A 24392-nucleotide genomic window follows, 5' to 3' on the forward strand; every position below is an offset into this window, starting at 1 on the left:
GGCAATTTCCTAGGCTCAACATAACAAATAATAGACATAGAAAAAAAAAAAGGGACAGGAATAAAACTAAAAATAACCAAAAAGTACACTCAGATCACAAAAGCAGGATAGTTCACATTAATCTTATATCTAAATTCAGGATTAAGGGATAAAAGAAGATCATAAGCAGGACACTTTCCTGGATGCCGTCACCTAGCCGAGTTGTGTGACGCACATACAACAAACAGGAAAAATACCAATATTCTGGCACACAGAAATTACACTATCATAAAGGTCAATCAGGCGTAGCAGAGTCAATGTTCTTTGACGATGAATGTATCCAAATATCCCATACTTTATGGAACTTTTTGGCATAACCACAAGATACATAGGTAGCTTTAGAAAGTTTTAAAGTTGAGTTGACCAGTTGCTAAAGATTTTGATTTTTAATAGGGAGTGTTATACATGTAGACACCTCATACATAAGGTCTCTTTTGTCTGTGGACAGCTTACAATATGTCTTTGTGGTGCAGTACACGATTTTGAGGGGCAGTAGATGCAGATGACAAGAAACGTCTATTAAATGTAGAATTACACATGGACCAAATATATCTAACTTTGGACAACATATCTTGTTAAATAGTCAAATAGTCAATAGCGTGTGGTTGATGAACCAGAAATCTGCCTGCCTTCTAATGGTTAATTATACAGAAGTGTGCATTGCTCTGAGCAGCACAATCAGACGTGACATATATGTTTATGAATGCTGGTATTATTATTCCATCTTTAAAGTCAACTGGGTTTTAGGATTCCGGGTCCTTCAAGTGTTTTAGCCTTGTTCCCTCTCTATTTTTTTTTATCATCACAGTTTTTTGTCTACAACATGCTTATGATATATCAACAGTTTTTTTCTGTCATTTTTGGAATGTGTTTATTAGGGGGGTACGGCGCTCAACCAAACCACATACATAAATAAATGACTGGTGCACTATTAAGTAAATGAATGGTGCACTATTAAATATACAATTAAACATCAAATTCAATTTAAACTTAGATTAGTGTTCAATTTAAAGCCAAAAAATTTGAAAAAACATGCAAAAAATATGCAAAAAGTGAGAAGGTGCATAAATATGGCTATTTGAGTCTCTAGTGCAAAAGGATCAGGAAGAGCTGGTGAGTACCCTGAAGCTTGATAGAAGAAATTAACTTTACCTTCACCTCCACTCCTTCACCCAGTGAGTGCAGGACTTTGCACTCACTGGGTGAAGGAGTGGAGGTGAAGGTGAAGAACACTATAAGGCCCCTTTCACACATGGGAGTCCGTCGGCGGACTCCGTTTTTCTCAGCGGGGGCTGTGTGCAGAGACAGAGCTGTCAGGTCCCCGCTGTTCTCTATGGGGGAATCGGATGAGAACGGACCGCCTGTCCGTTCTCATCCGATCCCATTCGCTGGACGGATGGAAAATAGGGTTTCCATCCCTCCGGATTTGATGGACAGGATCGGATCGGATGTCAGCGGACATGTCATGGGGCATCCGTTCAGATCCGCCTGAAAAACTGACAGGTGGATCTGAACGGTCCGCTAGTGTGAAAGGGGCCAAAGGGCAAATGAAAAAGACCTGAGTGCAAAAATGCATTGTGAAACCCCTCATGGACTTTCCAGACAGATCAATGTATATGGTAAAAACATATTTTTATTCAAACATTAAAATTTAAAAAACATATAAACAGTACAGAAATATAATTGGTGAACAAAAAAAAAAGAAAATTAAACAGCTGAGTACCCTTAACGACACAGGAACATGGCGAACATAGGGCTACCCATAAGTTACTGTCGGGCTAGCCGCCATTAAATTTTGTGTGAACATGAGTGGGTGTGGGCAAGAGTTTATTGCACTTAGCCTGACGGTAACTTATATTAGACATGACAGACTAATTCCTCAAACACATACCACTTTTCATCATGTAATTTAGTTCTCTATAATGGCAAATGCACCTATCAATAAATTCTAAATGATCTAAGAATAGTCTAAAATTGATGTCAAATATGTCAATGACACAAGCTCAAAGCCTCAAAGCTGCATTGTACAAAAAAGTAGAATGTAGATCCGGCAGCTCGTTCTTCCAAATGAATAGCTTTATTGTAGCAGGCAGAGTGTACAAAATACAGCATTTTACGCGTTTCGGCATGGCTATGATTAGGGCTTATTGCTGAAATGCCTAAGCTGCTGTATTTTTTACACTCTGCCTACTACAATTAGGCAATTTATTCGGAAGGAGCTGCTGGCTGTCTATTCTACTTTCTCATGCTATGTCTCAGTGTTGGGAAGACACTATGAGCGAGAGAAACATTTGTCTACCTCCTTGGGGAAATTATCTGGGCAGTATTTCCCTTTCCTCTACTGGATTGTACAGTCTTGTCAGTTGAACAGAGACAGCTTGCTGACCTCAAACTAGCTACCTCATCAGTGTTCTGCTGCTCCTTTCTATCCAATCAAACTGGAGCAGGTCCTTGACTAAACTCTGATGTATTAACAGTAATAAAAAAATGGTGAGGTCAGGCACTTGACTACATTGTCTGACAAAAGTGAACAAATGTTAGCAAAGTGGCTGAACAAAATTAAAAACATGATTGGTGAGTAAAACAGTTTCCATATATGTACTGCAGCTGTATATTTGTCTTCTTGTTTATATTGGTTCTTCATTGACACTATCAGACAGACTATCATATATTAGGGGAGATTAGTGCTGCACTCATAATATTCATTTTTGTTGGGTGTTGTACATCAGAATATTGTGTGCACAGCTTTTCCCTTGTATCTTTGCCCCCAAGCGTGGTTACGACAATTTTTTCGATCAGACTGCACAGAGCCATAATGTACAGATAATGCTGGAACTGGTGCATGTGGACCGAATGTGGCTGAAAGAGATCAGCATCAACCAGATGCAAAAAATAATTAAAAGACAGCAGAAACAGTAATTAACAAAGTTGTGTTAGATAAACAGAAATCTAAAAGGTTAAAGTTTAAATTTAATTTAATGAAAAATAACATTCTAGGCCAATTTAATTTATGGACGTTTTTGCACTGTCAGATTTAAATCTCATGAAATTTTTGGGTTGATTTACTAAAATTGAAGAGTGCTAAATCTGGTGCAGCTCTGCTCAAAAACCAATCAGCTTCCAGTTTTTTGTTTTTTTTTTTGTCAAAGCTTAATTGAACAAGCTGAAGTTAGAAGCTGATTGGCTAACATGCACAGCTGCACCAGATTTTGAACTCATGTTTTAGTAAATCAACCCCTTTGTGTTCATATATATTTATTTTCATATATTATTTATCTATTCATGTACAAATGAGCCAAGTTTTTTGTATGTGGTATGCATATTGTCACTTAAGGAAAAAAAATTGAATAAAAGTTATAAACACGTTATGTTGCACTGAATCTTTTTTTATAACTTATTTTCAGGGTGCAGATCAGTGTATAAAATGTGCTCATTACATTGATGATGACACTTGCGTCAAAACCTGTCCTCCTGCTTTCTACGATGGGAATACTGCCATTTTCTCAAAATATCCTGATCAGAATGGATTGTGTCAGCTCTGCAGCCCAGAATGCAAGATGGGGTGAGTTTAAACTGTAGAAAGTCATGAATAATGTAGCTCCTGGATCTCAACAGTACCTAATTGGTGGCATGTGATTTATGCATAATTAACATCTACTATCACTAAGCTATACTGTTTAAATAAGGTCATCAGATTGTTTGGAATTATGAAATTACTTTAATTTCAAAATATATAATTTACACTGTTTGACACTTTCTATCCTTTAATGTAATTTTTTTTCTTATCCCTAAATGATACATGGTGGTCAGAAAACCCCAGTTTGTAAGTGTATTAAGAAATATTTGTATTGTTTTTTATTGGGATATTAAAATCAAAGTCCAAATGATAACTCCTGGCAGCAGTACATTTGAGTGTCCTGGACACCGCTGCCCTCTGCTGGCTGTTTATAAAAAAAAAATGTAAGAATGTACAGTTTTACACAAATCTTAATATTTTTGAATTAATTATTTTTTCACATGGATGATTATATAGAAATATTTATTTTTGCCCTTCAACATATATTGTGGCTGTAAATGAAAATCAGGTATTGAATGTATGTAAACGTTGCAACATTTAATGCAAATTTGAATAAGAGACCCTATACCAGGCTGTAACTTTGTGTTATGCAACCCTATAGTAAAACCATTAAGAGGACCCCTATTTCTCTAATCCCCATCTCAAAGAAATTGTTTCTAGTGGTCTAGAATAATATTTGCTTTCAAAGCAATTTGTAAAGAAGTTCCCAAATTATATACATTTATTCTATGCAGATGTGTGTACCAAATTTCTATTGCTACCTGTATAAATCAGCTCTGGGACCCCTGTGCTTCTGGGGACCTTAGCATCAATTTTTTCTGCTATGGATATAGTTACACTCTTCTCTTGGCCCTATGACATCTCTCCTATGAAAGCTCTTCTAAGCAGTTGAAATAACCTTTTCATGATTTGCCCCCAATTGACCATTAGTAATTCATTATTTTCAGGCATATCGTTTCTCTGCTGATAAGATTTCAAAAAGCTGACCAAAGGTAGCATTCTACTTTATAAATAGTCATCACATCAAGGTCAGAGCTGGCCCAGCTTCAGACCATGAGTACAGGAGCCTTTGCTACCTCTGTTGTTTTGCCATTGCTTTGAAATATTGTTGCAATAGTAACTATTAGGAATTCCAAAGTAATTTTATTTTATTTCAACAGGTGCACAGGCCCAGGCGTTGAAGGTTGTAAACCCCCTGGGTAAGACTCTCAAGTTATTTGGTTAAATACTGCAGTTCTGTAATCCTGTCCTTATAAGGACAGTGTGTTAAAAAAAAAAATCCTCCATGATGCATCTTTGGTTCAGTTTCCATAGGAATAAATAATAGGGGCTGTTTCCCATGGGCGGGCAGAAGGTGGAAAAAAACAGGTGGTTGAGCCACAGTTATACCACCCTCAACCACCCAGCTATATTATGCCACTGTTAAACACCGCTGTACACAAGCCATGGCCACCATTCTTTGCTTGGCAATTTTAACTCAGCTTGCAGAGTTTGACAGGTGGCAGCACCTTTTTAACATGTCTATGAAGGTACGGTATTTTAATACAAAATTTGAAAACAAAAAAGCCACTGTTGTACCCCCCCCTCCCCCCTTCTAACAATCCACCGCATATCGCTTTCCAGAGGTAACCGGTAGACACTGCCGTCCACGTGAAAGAGCACTAACACGTGTAAAACATGCCTTAAAGCCCGACTCTGGGCATCGTGCTCCCCAAAAGAGACCAATCTGATTGGTCGCCAGAGTTTAGGGGACTTTGTCTATTATGCTTTTGCCTAATGAATCTCACAAACGCAGATTAAAACTTGCCGAGCGTCAATAATTTAATAAAATAGATTTTAGTAACCCTGCAAAAATGTGCATTGCTTGTAAATTGAGTACACTTGTTTGTTTATTCAGATCCAAAGTGGCATACATTGCTGCTGGTATTGTTGGTGGCATCCTTGCAGCTGTCATGCTCGGCCTTGTTGCATTCTTCTTCGTCCGTAGAAATCGAATTAACAGAAAACGCACTCTGCGCAGATTACTTCAAGAAAGAGAGGTGAGCAGTAAACAAAGCTGCCTATATTATATAATTATACATGTGCACATTGGTTGTAAAGTCAAAAGGTTTTGTACTGAATTCAGTAAGGTAAAAAATCTTCTGCATGCAGCTCCCCCCCACCCACGCAGCCTCCTCTAAACACATACCTGAGCCTTTTCTTGATCCAGAAATATGCACGAAAGCCAAGGCTCTCTCAAATCTCTTGCTCCTTGTTGACGCAGATTCAGAAGCAGGAATCATTGACTCCTGCTGCTGTTAATCAGAGCCAGTGACGCATAGAGGGGGTGGGCCAAACCCCGTTCTCTGTGTCTTCTTGACACACAGAGCAGGGCTTGGGAGCGAGCAAGCATGCACGAGTGCCCCCATAGCATCAGCATTATAGTTGCCCTCAAAGGGCCGGATATATCTGTAAGCTTAGATGTCCAGAGCACCCCATGCCCCCTTACACCCTTATATGAGATGTCAAGAGCCCCCCCACCATCAGAAGTCAAGAGTCAGCCACCCTTCCTTACATCACAATGCACCCCTTACATTGAGCTGCTGCCAGGAAGAAGATGCAGGTGAATCTGGGATGAAAAAAGTACAGGGTCTGGAGGAGGACCAGAGGAGGGCTGGAGTTAGCTTCCAGACTCTGCTAAATGCTGAGACCAGGGGAGGCAGAGACAAGGTTGCGTTGCGGCTGCACAGAGAGGTGCAGGATCTGTAGGAGGAGTTCTGCCCTCCTCTATGCTGCAGACTTCTGAGAAGGAGGGGGGTGGTCAATGACGAGCCTTTCTGCAGCTGCACAGAGAAGGGCTGGATCTGGCAAAGGAGTTCTGTCCTCTCTGCTGCCGACTACTAAGACAAGGTGGGGGCAGAGACAAGAGGGGTGCTGCAGCTGCAGGAGTGGTGCGAGGGCCACACGAAACGGCCTGGGGGGCAATTGTTAACATATTGTATAAACATAGATATATGATTTTGCATACTTCAAACTGAAATTTACCACATACTCACATTATGGTGCAGTATAGGGATTCTTACTCTTGCTGCATTCTTCATTTCAATAAAAAAATCTATTAGGGAAAATTATACCCTCTTGAAATGGTCAGAGTAGATGAATTAACTTGAGAATTCATGAGCAGATATAATCGCATCTACCTTTAGATATCGTTTGTGTGCCCCGGAAGCTCCAAAACCTTCAATGTGCAATCATAGAAATCTTGACTTCCGACTGACATCTGTGGCATACGTTCACTCGCACCTCACTATTGTGTTCTTATTGTGAAGGGTCCCCCCACTGACCAGTAGTCCCAATTTCCTTTGTGCAAAATTGATTTCCAGTACACTCAGGCAGATATGTAAAGGTAGGTTTGTTAGTCCTGATAGGAATGTATTACATTTATTATAACAAGTAATAAACAAATGATATATGACTTTCTTCGTTCTATAATAAGTGTACAATATTCCATACACCATGTTAATTCTTTATTTGATAAACTGACTTGGGTCATACTAAAACGAAAAAATTAGCAGTTGATTTTAACAATGGTATGTCTACTTCCAGCTTGTGGAACCGATTACACCGAGTGGTGAAGCACCTAACCAAGCACTCCTTCGAATTCTGAAAGAGACAGAGTTCAAGAAAATCAAGGTACTCGGATCTGGAGCATTTGGCACAGTATTTCAGGTAAGTTCAAGTGTTAAACCTATATATATATATATATATATATATATATATATATATAAAATTAGTATAAACATGCATATAACAATATATAAACATACTAGTATTTATTATAGGTTTTTTTTACAATAGGGCAAATGTATATGGTCAGAGGCGGCTCTCTAATTAGGCAAATTAGGCGGTCGCCTAAGGCCTCGCACTCACAGGGGCCTCACGGCTGCCTAATTTGCCAAGTTAAAGAGCCACCTCTGAGGCTGGCAGCAAGGATCTCCCTACAATCAGCACAGTCCTGAGTCCCGGCCGGTCTGTAAGCGGTAAAATCCGCTACGATTCGGGGCTGTGATCAGGAGCAGCTCACCGGGATAGGAGCTCACTGACACTTTGGATTACAGCCAGATACTAGAGCCATGGCGCTGACACTTCCACCTCCTCCACAGACCACAGACGGGGAGGAGAGAGAGCTGTTTCTGCTCCTCCTCGCGCCCTCTCCACCTGTGCGGGAAGATTGCAGACCAGCAACCAGAAGAGGAAAGATTTCCCCTGATCCCTTCATTCATCCATCCATCCATCCACTCACTTCTCCTTCCAGTCAGTACTCTGATGTAGGGGGCACCCTTCCTCCAGCTCTCTCCATTCCTTTCTTTCTCCCTCCCCTCTTTCTTTCTTTTTCTTTCTTTCTTTCTTTCTTTTTCTTTCTTTCTTTCTTTCTTTCTTTCTTTCTTTCTTTCTTTCTTTCTTTCTTTCTTTCTTTCTTTCTTTCTTTCTTTCTTTCTTTCTTTCTTTCTCTCTTTCTCTCTTTCTCCCCCCTCCCCTCTTTCTTTCTCTCTTTCTTTCTCCCCCCTCCCCTCTTTCTTTCTCTCTTTCTTTCCCCCCCCTTTCTTTCTCTCTTTCTTTCTCCCCCTCCCCTCTTTCTTTCTCCCCACCCTCCCCTCTTTCTTTCTCTCTTTATCCCCCCTCTCCTCTTTCTTTTTCTCTTTCTTCCCCCCCCTCCCCTCTTTCTTTCTCTCTTTCTTCCCCCCCCTCTTTCTTTCTCTCTTTATTATTCTATTATTCTATTGCTATACAGACCAGGATCCCCCAGTTTCACCCCAGTTCTCCTGTACCCATCTCTAGTCATCTACCCACTCCCCCCTTTTTACCCCCTCCTCCTTCTGCCCTACCCCATGGATCCCAGTCCCATCCCTCACCTATACATCCCATGTGATTGCCACAGTACACATCCCACCCACACAAGCAGCAGTAATTCGATGCTTGGCCTCTGGGTTCTTCCTTAACCCCTGCAAAGGGGTTGAGTGGGGCCTCATGTCTAATTTCTGCCTAAGGCCTCACAAAGCCTAGAGCCGCCTCTGTATATGGTGTTTCTATGGAGATAAAGCTCTAGAGACACCAGATAGCAGCATCTCTTATGTAGACCTGTTCAATCCCCAACCTGCCCACATTATTTATTAAGCTCTCTCCTTTCCAATACTTATATTTACCACCACATAGATCCATTTCACCGTGCTTACAAAATATTCAGTGGTTGTTAACAGTGCCCATTATATCAACAACTGCACACTAAATTGCATGTTTCCTAGCCATATGTGATAGTGCTAGATTCTGGATTTTGCCTTCTAAGGCCATAATTGTTACATTTTGGAAAAACAGATGATGTGTCACATGATCCTCTGAACCCCAAAGTACAGGCAGTCCCTGGGTTACAAACAAGATAGAATCCATAGGTTTGTTCTTAAGTTGAATTTGTATGTAGGTTGGAACAGAAACATTTTTTAAGTGTAACTCCAGCCAAAAATGTATTTTGGATACCATAGGGAAGGGATAACTGGCCATGCAGTGATGTGAGATTGCTGATAGGTCCACCGGATAGTAGGTGGTAGCATGCGGTGAGCAGCAAGATGGCCAGCCGTTCCCGGTATCAGCATGATGTCACACTGCCTCCATTCTTCATTACGAGTCATATGTAAGTCAGATGTTTGTAACTCGGGGACTACCTGTACAAGCCTTTTTAGAGATTGGAAAAAATAATCCAAGTTGGTGGGCGGCAGCTGTAAAGGTAAGCATAGGGGGTGGTAAAACTAGAGATTTAGATTCCCGACAGGTTTTAAAAATGGTTTGAGGCTTGGAACATTTTTGCTTCGGTTCTCCTAAATTAAATGTTCACACGAGATGTATTTTTCCCAAGATAAAATCCATAGTTACATTATTAGCATAAATTTGTTTAGCGTTAACATTACTAATATACAATTGTATGTGTGCAATCAGGGACTCTGGATTCCTGAAGGAGAGAACATAAAAATTCCTGTAGCTATTAAGGAATTACGGGAGGCCACATCACCAAAAGCCAACAAGGAAATCTTGGATGTAAGTATCTTAGTCCTGGTGGACATTTTGACCAAACATTTTCTGTGCTCCAAACATTGATCTTTATAATTAATTCAAGGTCAGCTCTTTTTTTCATTGAAATCATATAACTATTCTCTTTATTAATTGTTTTAAACTTAGTTAAACAATATTATGCTTTCATAAGCCTTCTGGTTTGATGACAAGTTAAACAAGTTGCATGTAGCTTTTGGTAACCACAATTCCCAGATTCCCATAGGCTGTTTTTGGGAAGGGCATATTTCAGTGAATTGCGACCAAATTCCAGGCATACTTTCATTAGATCACAATGTACCTTTGCCATTTCCAAGGTAAATAGTTTCAGACAAGACTCAGTTTTGTTCATATTTCTGCTGATCTGAGTGGAGAGGGTGCAAAAGCTACGTTTTCATAGGAAGGTTAGATGGCTTTATTCCATACAATACGTCAAGCCTGCTACACAATACTATGGGAAATGAATAGTTCTTTGTTTGCAGTGTAATAACATGCAGATTCAGAAACACATGTATTTTACAGGGTTTTTGTTTGTTTTTTTTTTGCACTATAGCAATTGTTAATTACAATATATGGGGTTGCTTTACTAATGGCAAATATACTGCCTTCTGCTCCAGAGCTTAGTAAATGAGGTCTGCTGACTTTCATCATCCAATCTGGTGCAAACAAAAATCTTTTTTTTTTTATTGAAGCTTTACCTCATTTACTAAGCTCTGGAGCACCTGCACCTGCAAAGTATATTTGCCTTTAGTAAATCAACCCCTTTGTTTTTAATAAATTGTTAGAGTGACTGTTGTCACTCACCACAATATAGTTAATTTAAAGGAAAGCAGTCTTTTCCATTTTTTTTTTTTTTTTAGATATACATGTACATGTAAAGAGATTACCTTAAAGTGGTTGTAAAGGCACATTCTATGCATAAAGGTAAAAAGCCTTCTGTGTGCTGAAGCCCCCCCAAATACTTACCCGAGCCACCTCTCAATCCAGTGATGTCCACGAGAGCCTTGCCTCTCCGGGGACTCGCACTCCTTATGGGTTTTTGGCAGAAGTGGCTCCCGCTGCTGTCAATCACAGCTAGTGAGCCAACCAGGAGACGGAGGTGATGGGGCTGAGGTATGTTTACCATGTTTGTTATTATAAAAAAACAAAAACAAGGCTTTAACCTCCCTGGCGGTATGATTGTTTCAGATTTTAGGTGCTGAAAGCAGTACCATTATTTTGCATGTAATTCTTAAGGACAAGCAGCCTAAACCAACTATTTACAAATGATTTTTTTTTTTTTACTGTACGTTCTTCTTTATAACATCTCGGGTATCATAAAGTTTGAAACACAAAATAATAAATTATAATATAATAAATAACTATAAATAAGTTAAAGTATATATATATATATATATATATATATATATATATATATATATATATAGTACAGTAAAACTGCAGGCAAGGGCACTGGGGGGCAAACTTCAAACTTAGGTCAATTTATTTTATTTAGTAATGTAATTCAATAGGATTACAATATATCAGTGTGTTTTACTTTTTTGAATTTGCCGCCGGTTCCACCCCCCTGCGACGCGACACTCGCAGGGAACGGAAGTCGGGGCACACAGCATCAGGCGGAAGATCCGGCCGCCGCACACTGCCGGAATACTTAGCGGAATCCTGGGGATAAGGTAAGTAACCTTTTCCAGGATCCAGCGATTTCTCCCTGGCGGTACCTCGAGTGTGGCTCGGGGTTACCGCTAATGGCACTGAAATTCTACTCCGAGCCACACTCGGGAATACCGCCAAGGAGGTTATTATGGCTTTAGCCCACGTTCACATTGATCCATTTTACATGTAATTTGACATGTCAAATCACATCCAAAATCGGAGCAATTGCCAGCAATGGCACTGCACCGATTCCCAAAAGTAGTTTCTGTGAAATCGCCCCGAAGACTGAAAATGCCAGTTAGAAAACATGCGAGATCAGGATTTCAAACCGGACTCATTGTGAATCTAGACTTAATGTAATTAATGATATCAGTATGTGTCGTTTTAAAAATATTGTTTTATGAATAGTTTATAGTTATAGTTATAAATCGGGTATTTTTTTTACTACAAATGCATGTTCTGCTTCCTGCTTTAACCCAGTTCAAGCATGCCTCACTTCATCTCCAATATTACCTCTGCACTAAACATCTAAGGTGCACAAACAATTGCCCTCCAATATAATTTTAATTTTGCATTCTCTTGCCCATAAGAAAGTAACAATAGCTTAGATGTTTCAGCCTCAGTTGGCCATAATAGCTCAGTTAATGCAAACTAGATAACAGGACAAAAGCTCCACCTCATGGGTGGATAGAAGACTAAATAAAATATCTCTGCAGTATTACATATTTATCTGGCTAAAAAAAAAAAAAAAAAGGAAAGGAAAGTATATTTTATCTGTTTTAACTTTTTAGTCCTTACTGTGATAAAAACAATATACACAAGACCAAATACTACAATATTAAAGTGTTACTAAACCCAGCACCCTGCATTCACTATATCTGGTCTCCCACAGTACACAGAATATGGAAATGCAATTATTTTAGTAAATATAAACTGCTAAATATATTTTCACATCAGCAGTATATAGCAGTCTTGTGACTTCTATCAGTGTCTGGTGAAGCTTGTAGGAGGAGTTTTCCTATGAGGCTGCAGGACTCCTGACCCTCTGTCTGGACAGTGCTGATTGGCCCTGTGCTGATCACATGCATTCTCCCAAGAAAAAAAAAAAACCTCTCTAGCAATACACACCAAAGTGAGCATGTGCAGCCTGACTCCAAAGGCTCTGTCTTAGCCAGACATGTTTTGGAGTCAATGGAAGAAGAGGAGGATCAAACAGCCTTTTTAAACAAGGCAAGGGGATTAACCATTTAGGTTCCACAGTGAGTAAAACAAGCATGCTTTACTGCATATGCAGACTGATTTTACTGTTGTGGGTTTAGTAATACATTAATTGAATATAAGGGTTCTCTAAAAATATACTATATTTTCCTTTTAAATAAAAACTAGAAACTAACAGCATCATTAGCCCAACATTAAAATAATGGAATGCCAAACTCTAACCTCCTCACTAGCATCTTGGATAGAGTTAAAGAGGAAGTAAACTCTTAAGCCTTAATATAGGCTTACCTATAGTTAAAAGTCATCAAAGTGGGTTTACAACCACTTTAAACTAAAATTTTAATTGACCAGCCTCTAAATTTGCAAATAAAACAATAGCTCTAAGCCCCCGTTCACACTGGGGCGACCTGTCAGGCGAACTGGTCGCCTGACAGGTCGCCATAGGTCGCCTCCCATACAGAAGCTATGGACCCGTTCTAATAGGAGCAACACAAGTCGCTCCGACTTAGAAAAAGGGTCCGGAGCTTCTTTGGGGCGACTCGGAGCGACCTGCATAGACTTCAATGTTATGAAGTCCGTGCCGGCCGCTCCGAGGTCGCGGTGCGAGCAGCGCGCCGCGACCTCTGTGGTCGCCTGGGGAAGTCGGATCGCCCCAGTGGGGCTTAATGTGTGATTGACAAACACATATAGCAGTGTTTTTATTTTATATTTACATCATGGTAGACTGAGTTTGTCTTGGAGTTTCTATTGTATATATTGGATGAAATTAAGATTATTAAATAACATTGAATTGTAATTGTCAGAGGAAAGGAGTTGTTAAATATAGGTGTCTTTCTAACACATTTTTAATGCTGACGATTTACCAGAACACATAGAAGCTGTAAAATCTGTTCTAAAATGTTGTTTCTGGTTTTCTAAATGTGAGTAACATTTGTAAAGCATTAAATGTTTTGGCCAGGCTCCACGTAATGTTGCTCCCAGCCCACAAACTAAATTCTCCCAGCTTTCAACCACCTGATTCCCACAATTTCACTTGCAATAGAAAGCCATAAAGGGAATGGCTCCAGTAAATATGGCTTTGCCGGCATGTGCTCCCTCTGAAATTAGTATGCCAACACCTCATCTAGACCCACAGGAAATAGCCAGCAGAAGCTTTTCCTAGAAAAATATGGTGTTTTCTTTGCATAATACCTGGTTTCTGTACGGTTTATAGCAGCTATATAAGTGTTATGTATAAGATTTTACAGTCACCTTAGTGGGTGTCTTCTTAAGCATATTCATATTGAAGTCAGTTGCCTAAGTACCTAAAGTGTATATAAACTCAATAAAAAATGAGAGCATTGCAGCCTACGGGTCTTTAGATGTGACGGTTGCATTTGTTTACTTTTTTCACACTTTTTTAATTTATTTGAACCTAGTAATCCTGCCATTAAATCACTTCCTGTTCTAGGGTGACAACCGTACTGAGCAGCATTGTCACCTTAGGACAGGGAGTGTGTTAGGACTACAGAACAATGTGCTAGGACTACATAACACCTCCCTCCCTTCTCCATAACATGGGTAGGTATTATGTTGTCTATGGTGATAGCAGGGAACAATGCACACTGATACCAGCCCAAAGGAGGTGAGTACAAGACGTTATCAGCTCATAAGATTTTTAGCTGGATGAACAACTTTTTTTTTCTTTCTAAATACCAACATGTTATACTTACTCCAATGGTTGTCCAATGGTTTTTCACAGAGTAGCCCCAATCCTCTTTTTTTCTGCACTCTGTGCCTCTCCCCTCTGCCGAGTTCCCCCACGCAAGCCACTTAAGCTACTGCTCCATAAGACACAGAGAGCGTGGATCAACCCTGCCCACCCATGCTCCCTCCTCACTGGTTGTGATTGACAGCAGCAGGAGCCAATGGCTCTTGCTGCTGCATTTCAGCCAATGAGGTGGGAGAGACTCAGGAGAACCTCTGCTCTCGTGCACATTGCTGGATCAAGATTTGGCTTAGGTAAGTATTAGAAGGGGGCTTAGGGGGGAACTGCACACTAAAGGCTTTTTACCTTCAGCTTTTAGAACCACTTTCAAGTCCTACTTGAAACTGTTTTACTTTACTTTGTGGTAAAGTAGGTATAAGGTAAAGTTTTTTTCTGCCTTTAACTACAGTGGGAACAGTTTTTCTCACTTCCTGTTGCAGTGGCGCCTGTACAGGGAATGGAGGAAGCAGTTGTCACTGGGGCAGGGCAGCAATAGAAACATTGTCAGAAGTTTCAACCCTACTCCACTGTAATAAAAATGTGTTTTTGTCTGGGCACCCATTAGAGATTTTCTTTCATGTCCTGACCAGTTTGTAACAAAATAACAAAAATAACAAAATAATACAATTTGAATAGTGTTTGCCCATAATCCTTTTGTTTGCATGGTCTTTACACAGCTAATGATATCTTAGTGGTTTGCACTATTAAAAAAGGGAAACCAAAACAGCTGCACAATGGACAATTCTTAGTAGTTGGCAAAAGATGAAGAGTTTACGTTGTTCTATTAAATTAGTTGATGATGATAAATAAAAAAGAAATAATTCAAGAAAAATCAAAGTGTATACCTCTCTGTGACACCAGCCCAGGACTAAACAATACAGTACATGGTTTCGTTTCTAGGGAAAATTTTTCCTGATAATATGATGTTTGTTTTGGCCCTTTTAATGTAGCCATACATGGATCCGCACTGAATTTGATTTTGCAATTGTTTAGCTAAATGTCATAAGGTGCTTATTATAGAGTATTGTGCAAAGCATCATTAGCGTTGTACCGCATGTGTTGGAAAGAGCTATAGAACAGGAAGACTGTTGTACACATTGAAACAAGTGTTGGAAGATGTTTCTTAGGAATGTAGCCTGGTGCCAGCCCTGCCTTGAGTTTTGCAGATGTCTGAGTGTTATGCAAACAATTCATGGTTGCCGGACCATTGCCAAGAGATCAGTGGCACCACATCTACTAAAAGCTGTAAAGAGCCCCTGTCAGATAGTATCAAAATATAGTGACTATATAAATGTTACTTGTCATATTTAGTGTATCCCACTTGTTGAGAGAATACAGAAAAAATGTTGCAAGTAAACTTAGTAACAATAGCTGAAACTTAAGCAATGATGTCTTCACATGCCAAATCCTAAAGTTTACGTGAAATTATGTAATTGTGTAAATGCGTTCTTGGTAAATGTCAGGTTTGCTTCAGGCTTGTCGAGCTACCAGTAAAAACATTTGGTGAAATTAGGGATAAGGTCATGTTTCACCATGTGCTTACCAAACAGTATATTGTCTGATTTTGACTTTTGACAATTTAACTTTAACTCATGAAAGGAAAAACATAAATCTATGTTTTGGGGATTTTTCATGCCTTTCAGTTATCAAATGAAGAACCTTTTTGTGTCTGAAGTAAAAACAGTGTTTTGCATTTAGCAATCAGTTTCTTATTTTTATTTCTCTTGTGCATGGAAAATTTAATTTTTATTACTAAGACATGATTTCGTTCAGACTTAAGAGTAATACCCTGGACCATTTTAACAAAAAAGCAAAAAGGTGAAGGGGTAGGCCTAATAAAAACAGATGATTACAGGTATGCATAAAAAAATAAAGTTTAGCCCCGTACACACGCAACGATTATCGGCCGACCGATCATCCGTCTTTTGTCCAGAGTTGTGTTTTGTTGGTTGGAATGTGCCTAGACTGCACACGGATTTTTTCGCCCAACAAAATTCTACTTCAGAAGTGATGTCATGTGTTGGTTTGCTTTCTTTGTGTTCTTTCTTCACTGAGCATGCCCAGACTTGCTCATCAGATTTTTCCCTGTCGAAATCTGTACTGACTGCACGAAAATCGGCCGTCGTGTTGACGGCCAACGAAAATTTTATAGTCTGCACACCAGATTTTTTTCGGCCGAAAAGTCGGAGTTGGTTGTCGGAAGCATCATACTAACAAGCCGAAAATCGGCAGATCGGTCGTCGGACGAAAATTCCCTGGCAATTTTCGACGCGTGTGTACGTGGCTTAATCTAAACTATCTAGTGGAAGAATTAGAACCACTGTCAGATGTTTTTTGCTGTCCATATGGAGACCTCTCTGTTTGTCCTGGTGACCCTCCCTCCCCTTGGGAAAAACGTTATTCACTTTCTGTTTGTCTCTAGGACATAAAGAAAATGGGAATATCCTCAAAGGGCACAGAAAAAAATATAAAGATTCAAAATATTTTATCTAAAATTGCCATCAAGGATCTTTAAACATCTTCCTTTGTATTGAAACCTGACAATGGTCAATGCAACCAATGTCGAAGTTTCCAACCTATGGAGAGCAAAAGGAATACAAACAGTGATGTCCATTTACCATCAAAACTAAAATCTTTTAAAGAGTTATCTACAGAATTTTAACTACCAAAAGACCATAGATACTATTGCAACCAACTAACTAAAAATATCAAGTCTTGTTATAGTCTAAAAAAAGACGCTTTTCAGAAATCTCTAATAGACCATGCAATACAACGTCAAAGATACTCAATATCTGACCTTTATTCTCCATTAAACTATCTATTAACTGCATCACAGAGACACTCCCTATTAAAAGGATGGACTAGGGAATTCCCAGACAAGACATTAGATGATAAACTTCTTGTCGGATTTAAAAAATGTTCAGTTTACATTGAAAAAATTAAATAAAAATTACTTTAATATATTTGTACATACAGCTAGCAAAACTATCTGACTTCTGAAATCACCCACAAGGCTTCACACAAATTTAGAAAGGAGGGGCAGCAGTATAAACAAATCATAGTGAGTAGCGTTGCAGAATATTATCCATGAAACTAATAGGAAGGGAGAGCAGAGGAATGACCTCATCAGCACGCCACTTCTATTTCACAGTCCAGTCAAAGACTAGGTTGGGTCTGGAAGGACACAGGGAGTATTGAACCAGGGGTGCTTGGATCTCAGTATTGACTGAACAAAATGTCAAATCCTATATTAGGTACAAATGTGCCATATACAGTATGTATTTCACCTCTCTATTTTGCTATTTCCTAGTTTTTTTTTATTAGTATCCAGAGTATTTTAAAACCTGTTAGCGGCTTATTTTCTTTGTTGGGTTAAGGTTTCAGATACAAACACTGGTAGCATTATTTAATAAATGAAAGAAGAAAGGCAGATTTTATTTCCATAGAGAACATGATTAACACTGATTGATTTCTGTAACAGCACTGCATATACATTGTATTTTGCCTTATCAGTTACGTTTGTTGGAGTAAGACTACATAAAATGTGTGCATTTTTGTAACAGTATTGTCAAGTTCTAAATTTTATTTCAACATTTTTTTATTCTGCCCTGCTTCTTTTATTTTAGGAAGCATATGTCATGGCCAGTGTGGAAAACCCGCACGTTTGCCGTTTGCTTGGAATCTGCCTGACCTCCACTGTCCAGCTGATCACACAGCTTATGCCATATGGCTGTCTTCTTGACTATGTTCGGGAGCATAAAGACAATATTGGCTCAAGACATCTCCTTAACTGGTGTGTGCAGATTGCTAAGGTATGAGAAATTCAGTCACCCTAAATTAACAGAATGTTCCTTCATCACTGTCATAAACAGTATGATACTTGTGAAAGACTATGAATACCTATCTCTTCAAGGGTTGGAGGTCCAAGTACTTTTGTCTTCCAATGCTGCAGCCTCTGGCCTATGGCAATGTCTTCAGCTTTTGACATTTCTAGGAGTGTTGAATACCTGCAACCAGCTGTTCTTTGGGGTTTCTTCTTCCCCTCATATCACTACAGAACTCAGTAGTGACGATGAGGCAGGCGGGAGGAACCAGAGCATACAGTGGGAGCATAGGTATTTAACACACCTATAGATATCAACAGGTGAAGACTTGGCAATGTATACTTTAATACGTTCCTTGCATGACCTGTCCAATCTGGACATCTACATCAGAGCTGATCTAGGATATCTGCTTCTTTAATAAGTTCTACTCTCCATGTTACCAACTGCACATACAATTTCAAAAGTCAACCCTTATTTCAATATTAGTGACAAGCAAAGAATCAGCACGTGCTTTCTAAAAAAAAAAAAACAATGAACCTGATGCTAACGACTGCATTAAGTCTTAACAATGACCAGCTGATTTGAGTTTGTGATAACGTGGCAGGGTAAATATTTTATGGTGTTCCTATGTATATTTTTTAAAGGGAATGAATTACCTTGAAGAAAGGAGATTGGTCCACAGAGATTTGGCTGCCAGGAATGTCCTTGTTAAAAATCCACAACATGTTAAGATCACAGATTTTGGGTTGGCCAAACTTTTGGGAGCGGAGGAAAAAGAATATCATGCAGAAGGAGGAAAGGTACGTTATATAGGGCTACTTTTTTTTTTTAACAGATTTGAGAAATTGCAGTTGAAACAGTAAATGCATTTACATTTTTTATTCAAGTGATTTACTATATTAGGTGTGCCTAAAAGGTTCGGTGAATGGTATCAGAAAACAAGCAAAACAGAAGATACAAACAAATTACCTTTATTGGCCTTCAAAATATTTGCCATCCTTCACAATATACTTTTGGAAACATTCATAAAGCTTCTGTAAACTGTCAGCAAAGTCTCATTTAGGAATTGATCGCAGAACCGCAGTCACACATTATTGGATTGCCGCCACGTCCGCAAAACGTGTGCTTTTCATGACGCTCTTCAGGCAGGGAAACAGAAAGAAGTCCGCAGGCACCAGAACATGGGAGTATGGTGGATGCGGCTTGGATTCCGGATCATACTGGTACCACCAGGCCTCATCACCTGTGAAGATAGTTCACATAAATGATGGATCCTGGTCACACATGGTAATGAATTCTCCAGAAGCTTCCATCTGTTTTGCTTTCTGTTCAACTGTCAGCTTGTGCGGCACAAATCGGGAATAGATCTTACACTTACCCAAATCTTCGTGGAGGATGGTGAGTCCCGTGTTCCTGTTCCTCTACCATTCATTTAGAGAGTCAGTCGCACTCGCTTGATCATGTCTGGGTTCTGCTTGTTGACAGCCGACCTGAACGTGGCTCACATAAACACATCTTCTGCTCATGGCTTCCATCCTGTACACTTGCACAAACATTTCATGCATCTCCATCATCGTCTTCCCAAATTTGTAGCAGAACTTGGTGTTCACTTGTTGCTCCATTGCACTGTGACCCTACCTCTCACACTGATTACGTTCGACTGTACTCCATGCTGTGTGGCGCTTCTCGACCTGTCTCTGGATAGCCATGTGCATGCGCCCGCACCTGGCCCTTGTTGCTGTTGAGATATCGGACCATTCACCAAACTTTTTAGACACACCTTGTATAACTGGAATATATATTATGCACTATACCAATGAATAGCATGATTCAAGAACTGATTGGTGATGCGGGAAGCAGAAAGACAATAAACTACACAGTATGACATGGTGTTCAGGAAGTACAATACTACTGACCATGTTAGATACTCTGTGAAGTCAGCATGTAAGGGATTACAAAGAATTTCAGCTAATGTAAACTGTATGCGCTTCCCATATATTTCCATAATTGCTGTGTTGGCTACTATGTACTAGTAGCTCAGTGATTGCTTTAATATTTTGAATTTGCTCTTTAATATATTTTAGGTTTATTACTTCAGTTAGCAGCATAAACTTGAAAATGGCTGTGAACAAGTGGTATTTTTTTTTCTCATTAGGTTCCAATTAAATGGATGGCATTGGAGTCAATTTTGCACAGAATATATACCCATCAAAGTGATGTTTGGAGTTATGGTAAGTGTAATTTTAAGACATTATATACACTCTAATTTCATTCCACGAATCATTTCTTTAGATACATTTATTGGTTTTGGGAATTTCTTTACAGGTGTCACTGTTTGGGAACTAATGACTTTTGGATCTAAACCATATGATGGAATTCCAGCTAGCGAAATTTCCACCATTTTAGAAAAAGGGGAACGTCTTCCTCAGCCTCCCATATGTACAATTGATGTGTACATGATTATGGTGAAATGTAAGTTTATAATATAGAGATCCGGAGGCTTTAAGACATGTTCATTTTTTTTTTTTTTGGATGAACTAATTGTATAACAGTTTCTCTAGTACATTTTAATTGATACTTTGTAAAGACAGTACTGTATAATGTATTCTACTGTATATGTCATTTAGTATAAGCAGTAGATTAGTCTTCTGTAATATATGGCAGACATGTAAAACAAGATTATGGACAGGCATCTTCTGTGTAAACATTCTTTAACAGAGAAATGGTCCAGTACAGACATGCTTTCTTTAACTATTTTGCTTCTGGGATTAAACTTGGATATAAATGAGCAGTGTATATGCAGATGTTAGATAACAGATATGACCCCTGCGCTGCTACAGCCTCCCAAACTGTGCAAAAATAATTTATTTATTATACTATCAAGAACAAGAGCTGCTCACACTAATATATGTTATCACATAACAACAATTACAAATCAAAAGAAAATATAGTGAAGTGCTCTAATTATTTCCAAAACATTGTGCATTGATATGCGTTAACATATATCCCATGCGTTATCAGTAATCACAGGTTAACAAAATAAATATATCAAGTCTACAAAAAAACGTAGTGTCCTTTGTGCATTTTGAATTTTAATGAGCAGTGCATAGTGGCAAAAGATGGTTCTGTGTACCAACTGTCAATCATCACAGACAAAAAAAACACCACCGTGTCAATCAATGTGTGCCTTCACCTTAGATGATGGATCTCACTTTTTTTACAAATAAGAGGTCTTAAAGAAAAAATACAGCCAAAGCTTGTTTGGCTGTACTTCTCCTGTGGATCACAGGAGTACAGTTCGTTCTGCACTCCTGTGACTCATTTTCAACAGCTTAAGCCCGCTGTCATCTGATGTCACTGAGCCGGCCCAGGCTCTGGAAGGATCACAACGATATGTTTGGGACCTGCCTGCATGCCTGGACCGCCACCCGGCTCAGCCTCTCAGCAAGCCGCTGAGAGCCTGAGCCCGCTGCTCCCGCACCCTCCACAGCCCCAGAGCAAAGAGCTGCTGACTGACAGGAAGCTCTGAAAACTGAGTGATCTGTGTTGTTTGATCATTTAGTTCTCAGTGTTAGAGCCGGTGGGGGACAAATGCAGCATCGGACCGATGCTGCATCCACCTAGGTAAGTATGAAATTGAAAAAAAAAAAAAAACCCCATACTTCTCTTTTAAGCGCCTAATTGTAGCTATTTTCCAGAAAGCTCCTCGCGGACAAATAGATATCCACCTGTACACACTGGTTCATATCCACCTTTAGATGTACTCAGATCCCTGGCAGTATCTGCCTCTTGTTTGTAAAAATAGAGAGGTCCAACTTCTAAGGTGTATTTGGATTAATACTTCACAGTAAAGGTTGACAGTTGGTACACAGAACAGTCTTTTGTCACTGTGGACTGCTCTTTGAAACTGAAAATGCACTAAGGGCACAAGTTTTTTTTGTACACTTGATATACTTATTTTGCCAACCTGTGCAGGGCTGGCCCAAGACATCATGCTGCATGGGTCCAAGAATTAAATGCTGCCCCCCCCCCCAAACAACAACAAAAAAATCGCGCCCACCAAAAGGCCCCCACATCCTTTATTTTATTCTTTATTATTTATATTATATTTTATATACTGTTATCTTCCTGCATAACTCACCACTGGACCGGTCCACCAAACACCCACTGTCTGTCCTCAGTCCTCTTGTCACTCCTGTGTCTGCCGCGCCCACCGCCCTAGAAGATCCAGCCTGCCCTGCATGAGATGGAGTGCGCTGATGTCTGACGTCATTGCGCGCACCACAATCACGCGAGGGACATTCCCCAGAGGAGACGCTCCACCTCCTCATACCCATTAGTTTGCACTACGGCCGGCAGTATGTGATGGGGAAATGCCACCTGTAACGCGCCGCAAACCAATGACACACAAAACTGCTGGGAAAAAAAATCGTGGGAGTCAATTTGCTGCCCCTCTCCAAGTGCTGCCTGGGTCCAATGGACCCAGTGGGACCCATGGTAGGGCCGGCCCTGAACCTGTGATTACTAATAACGCATGGAATATATGTTAATGCATGTCATTATTTATGCACAAGGTTTTGGAAATAAGTTGATTGCTTCACTATACTTTTTTATATTTATATGAAGCTGTTGTGGTTATTTTTGTAATCATATTGTAATCAGTGAGATTTAAAGGTGAACTCCAATATAAGCAAAAATTGTTTAAATACAAGAGGCATGTGTATTCTTCCTTGAATTCTGGTTTGTTTTGTATATTTCTTCCAGATCTGTGCAGTAATACAGCATTAAACTTTGCTTCTATGCAGGAGCTTCCTATAATAAAGACCGGTCACTGCTGCTCTCTGTCCCTGAGCAGGGTGACTGGTCTTGTCTCCACCCCTTTTTACAAGCAGCCTGTAGTGAGAGGACTTGCTGGGTCCCTTCCAGAGCTCTGTTGTCTGCATAAGTTATGGACTTGAAAAGGCATTTGGTGCATTATTTTTTTTTTTTGGCTATTGAGTAATATATTTAAATTGAAAAAAACTAGTGTCAAGAGTTCACCTTAACTATTTTTATTCTATAGACTTAAAGTAGCTTTAAACTCAATCACTAAAGCCTCATATAATCTTTAACATGTTAATGTAAATTCAAAAGTAATTTTCAAAATAATACACAGAGATCCTTCCATTCCATCACTTAGGCAGGCCATAGACGGTTCGAATCTCAGCCGGTTCAGCAGGAATCGGCTGAGATTTGAACTATGTATTGCCAGGCTGAATGTACCAAAATGATCGATCAATCAACTTGAGTACAACCAGCCTGCCAAATTTTATTTGTGATAATCGCTAGAGGCTGGTACTGCCGTTAGCAATAATTACTGTCTTCTCCCGACAGGGAGGGGAGAAATACAATGGCTTGGCAGGAGGTATACCCGCATCAACATTGTCTGTTGATCGAGGGGATTGAGGGAATTTCTTTCCTGCAACCAAACTTTATCTGTGTATGGCCAGCTTTACTTGCTTTTGGAAGGGGAAGTGAAGTTATCTGGACACAGACAGCAAAAAAAAAACTAGAAGTTTTAGCCATTTCCTATTGTATTTAAAACTAAAAAAAAAAAGGCTTTAGATATAACTTTAATGTACGTCAATATAGTAACATCATATTTGTAACATCTTCTTTTTGACAATATAGGTTGGATGATAGATGCAGAGAGTCGACCCAAGTTCCGTGAGTTAAGTGCAGAGTTTACCAAGATGGCCCGTGATCCATCTCGCTATCTTGTTATACAGGTAAGTTGTTTGGTATAAATCTAACTGCGCCTTTTTTATCAACATATCTCAAGTAAAAATTTCTAAACGTTCCCCTTCTGAAAAAAATAGATTTACAGTGCAACTTCAGCCAAAACATTTTGGCATTGAATTCTGCTTAAACTTTCAGATCCCAGCTGTCATTTTCAAGGTTTATTGCCACAACTATGATTATATAATAACACTGGAGAGATTTGAATTACACAGGAACTTCCAGAAACATTTAAGGCAAAGACACTCTGTAGTAAAAATAAAAAATTCTTGTATTCACACTATGGGAGACTGATGACAAGTTTAGAGTTTTCAGATGTAGATAAAATAATATAATATATACTGTGTAGATAGATAGATAGATAGATAGATAGATAGATAGATAGATAGATGATAGATAGATAGATAGATAGATAGATAGATAGATAGATAGATAGATAGATAGATAGATAGATAGATAGATAGATGATAGATAGATA

At 39.3% G+C, this 24392-nt stretch overlaps 1 protein-coding gene across 1 annotated transcript in view; it reads left to right on the forward strand.

Annotated features, from left to right (window-relative positions):
* LOC309555947 (epidermal growth factor receptor-like) overlaps nt 1-24392 on the forward strand; it is a 308728-nt gene that overhangs the window by 275507 nt on the left and 8829 nt on the right. Inside the window, exons 15-24 of the mRNA XM_082258165.1 lie at nt 3444-3601; nt 4777-4815; nt 5514-5655; nt 7202-7324; nt 9584-9682; nt 17939-18124; nt 18781-18936; nt 20292-20367; nt 20462-20608; nt 23807-23904. Coding sequence (XP_082114291.1) covers nt 3444-3601; nt 4777-4815; nt 5514-5655; nt 7202-7324; nt 9584-9682; nt 17939-18124; nt 18781-18936; nt 20292-20367; nt 20462-20608; nt 23807-23904 — 1224 coding nt within the window. The remainder of the gene's footprint in view (nt 1-3443; nt 3602-4776; nt 4816-5513; nt 5656-7201; nt 7325-9583; nt 9683-17938; nt 18125-18780; nt 18937-20291; nt 20368-20461; nt 20609-23806; nt 23905-24392) is intronic.

The sequence above is a fragment of the Pelophylax lessonae genome (assembly GCF_965119305.1).
Source record: "Pelophylax lessonae genome assembly, chromosome: 5".
Classification (NCBI taxonomy): Eukaryota; Metazoa; Chordata; class Amphibia; order Anura; family Ranidae; genus Pelophylax; species Pelophylax lessonae.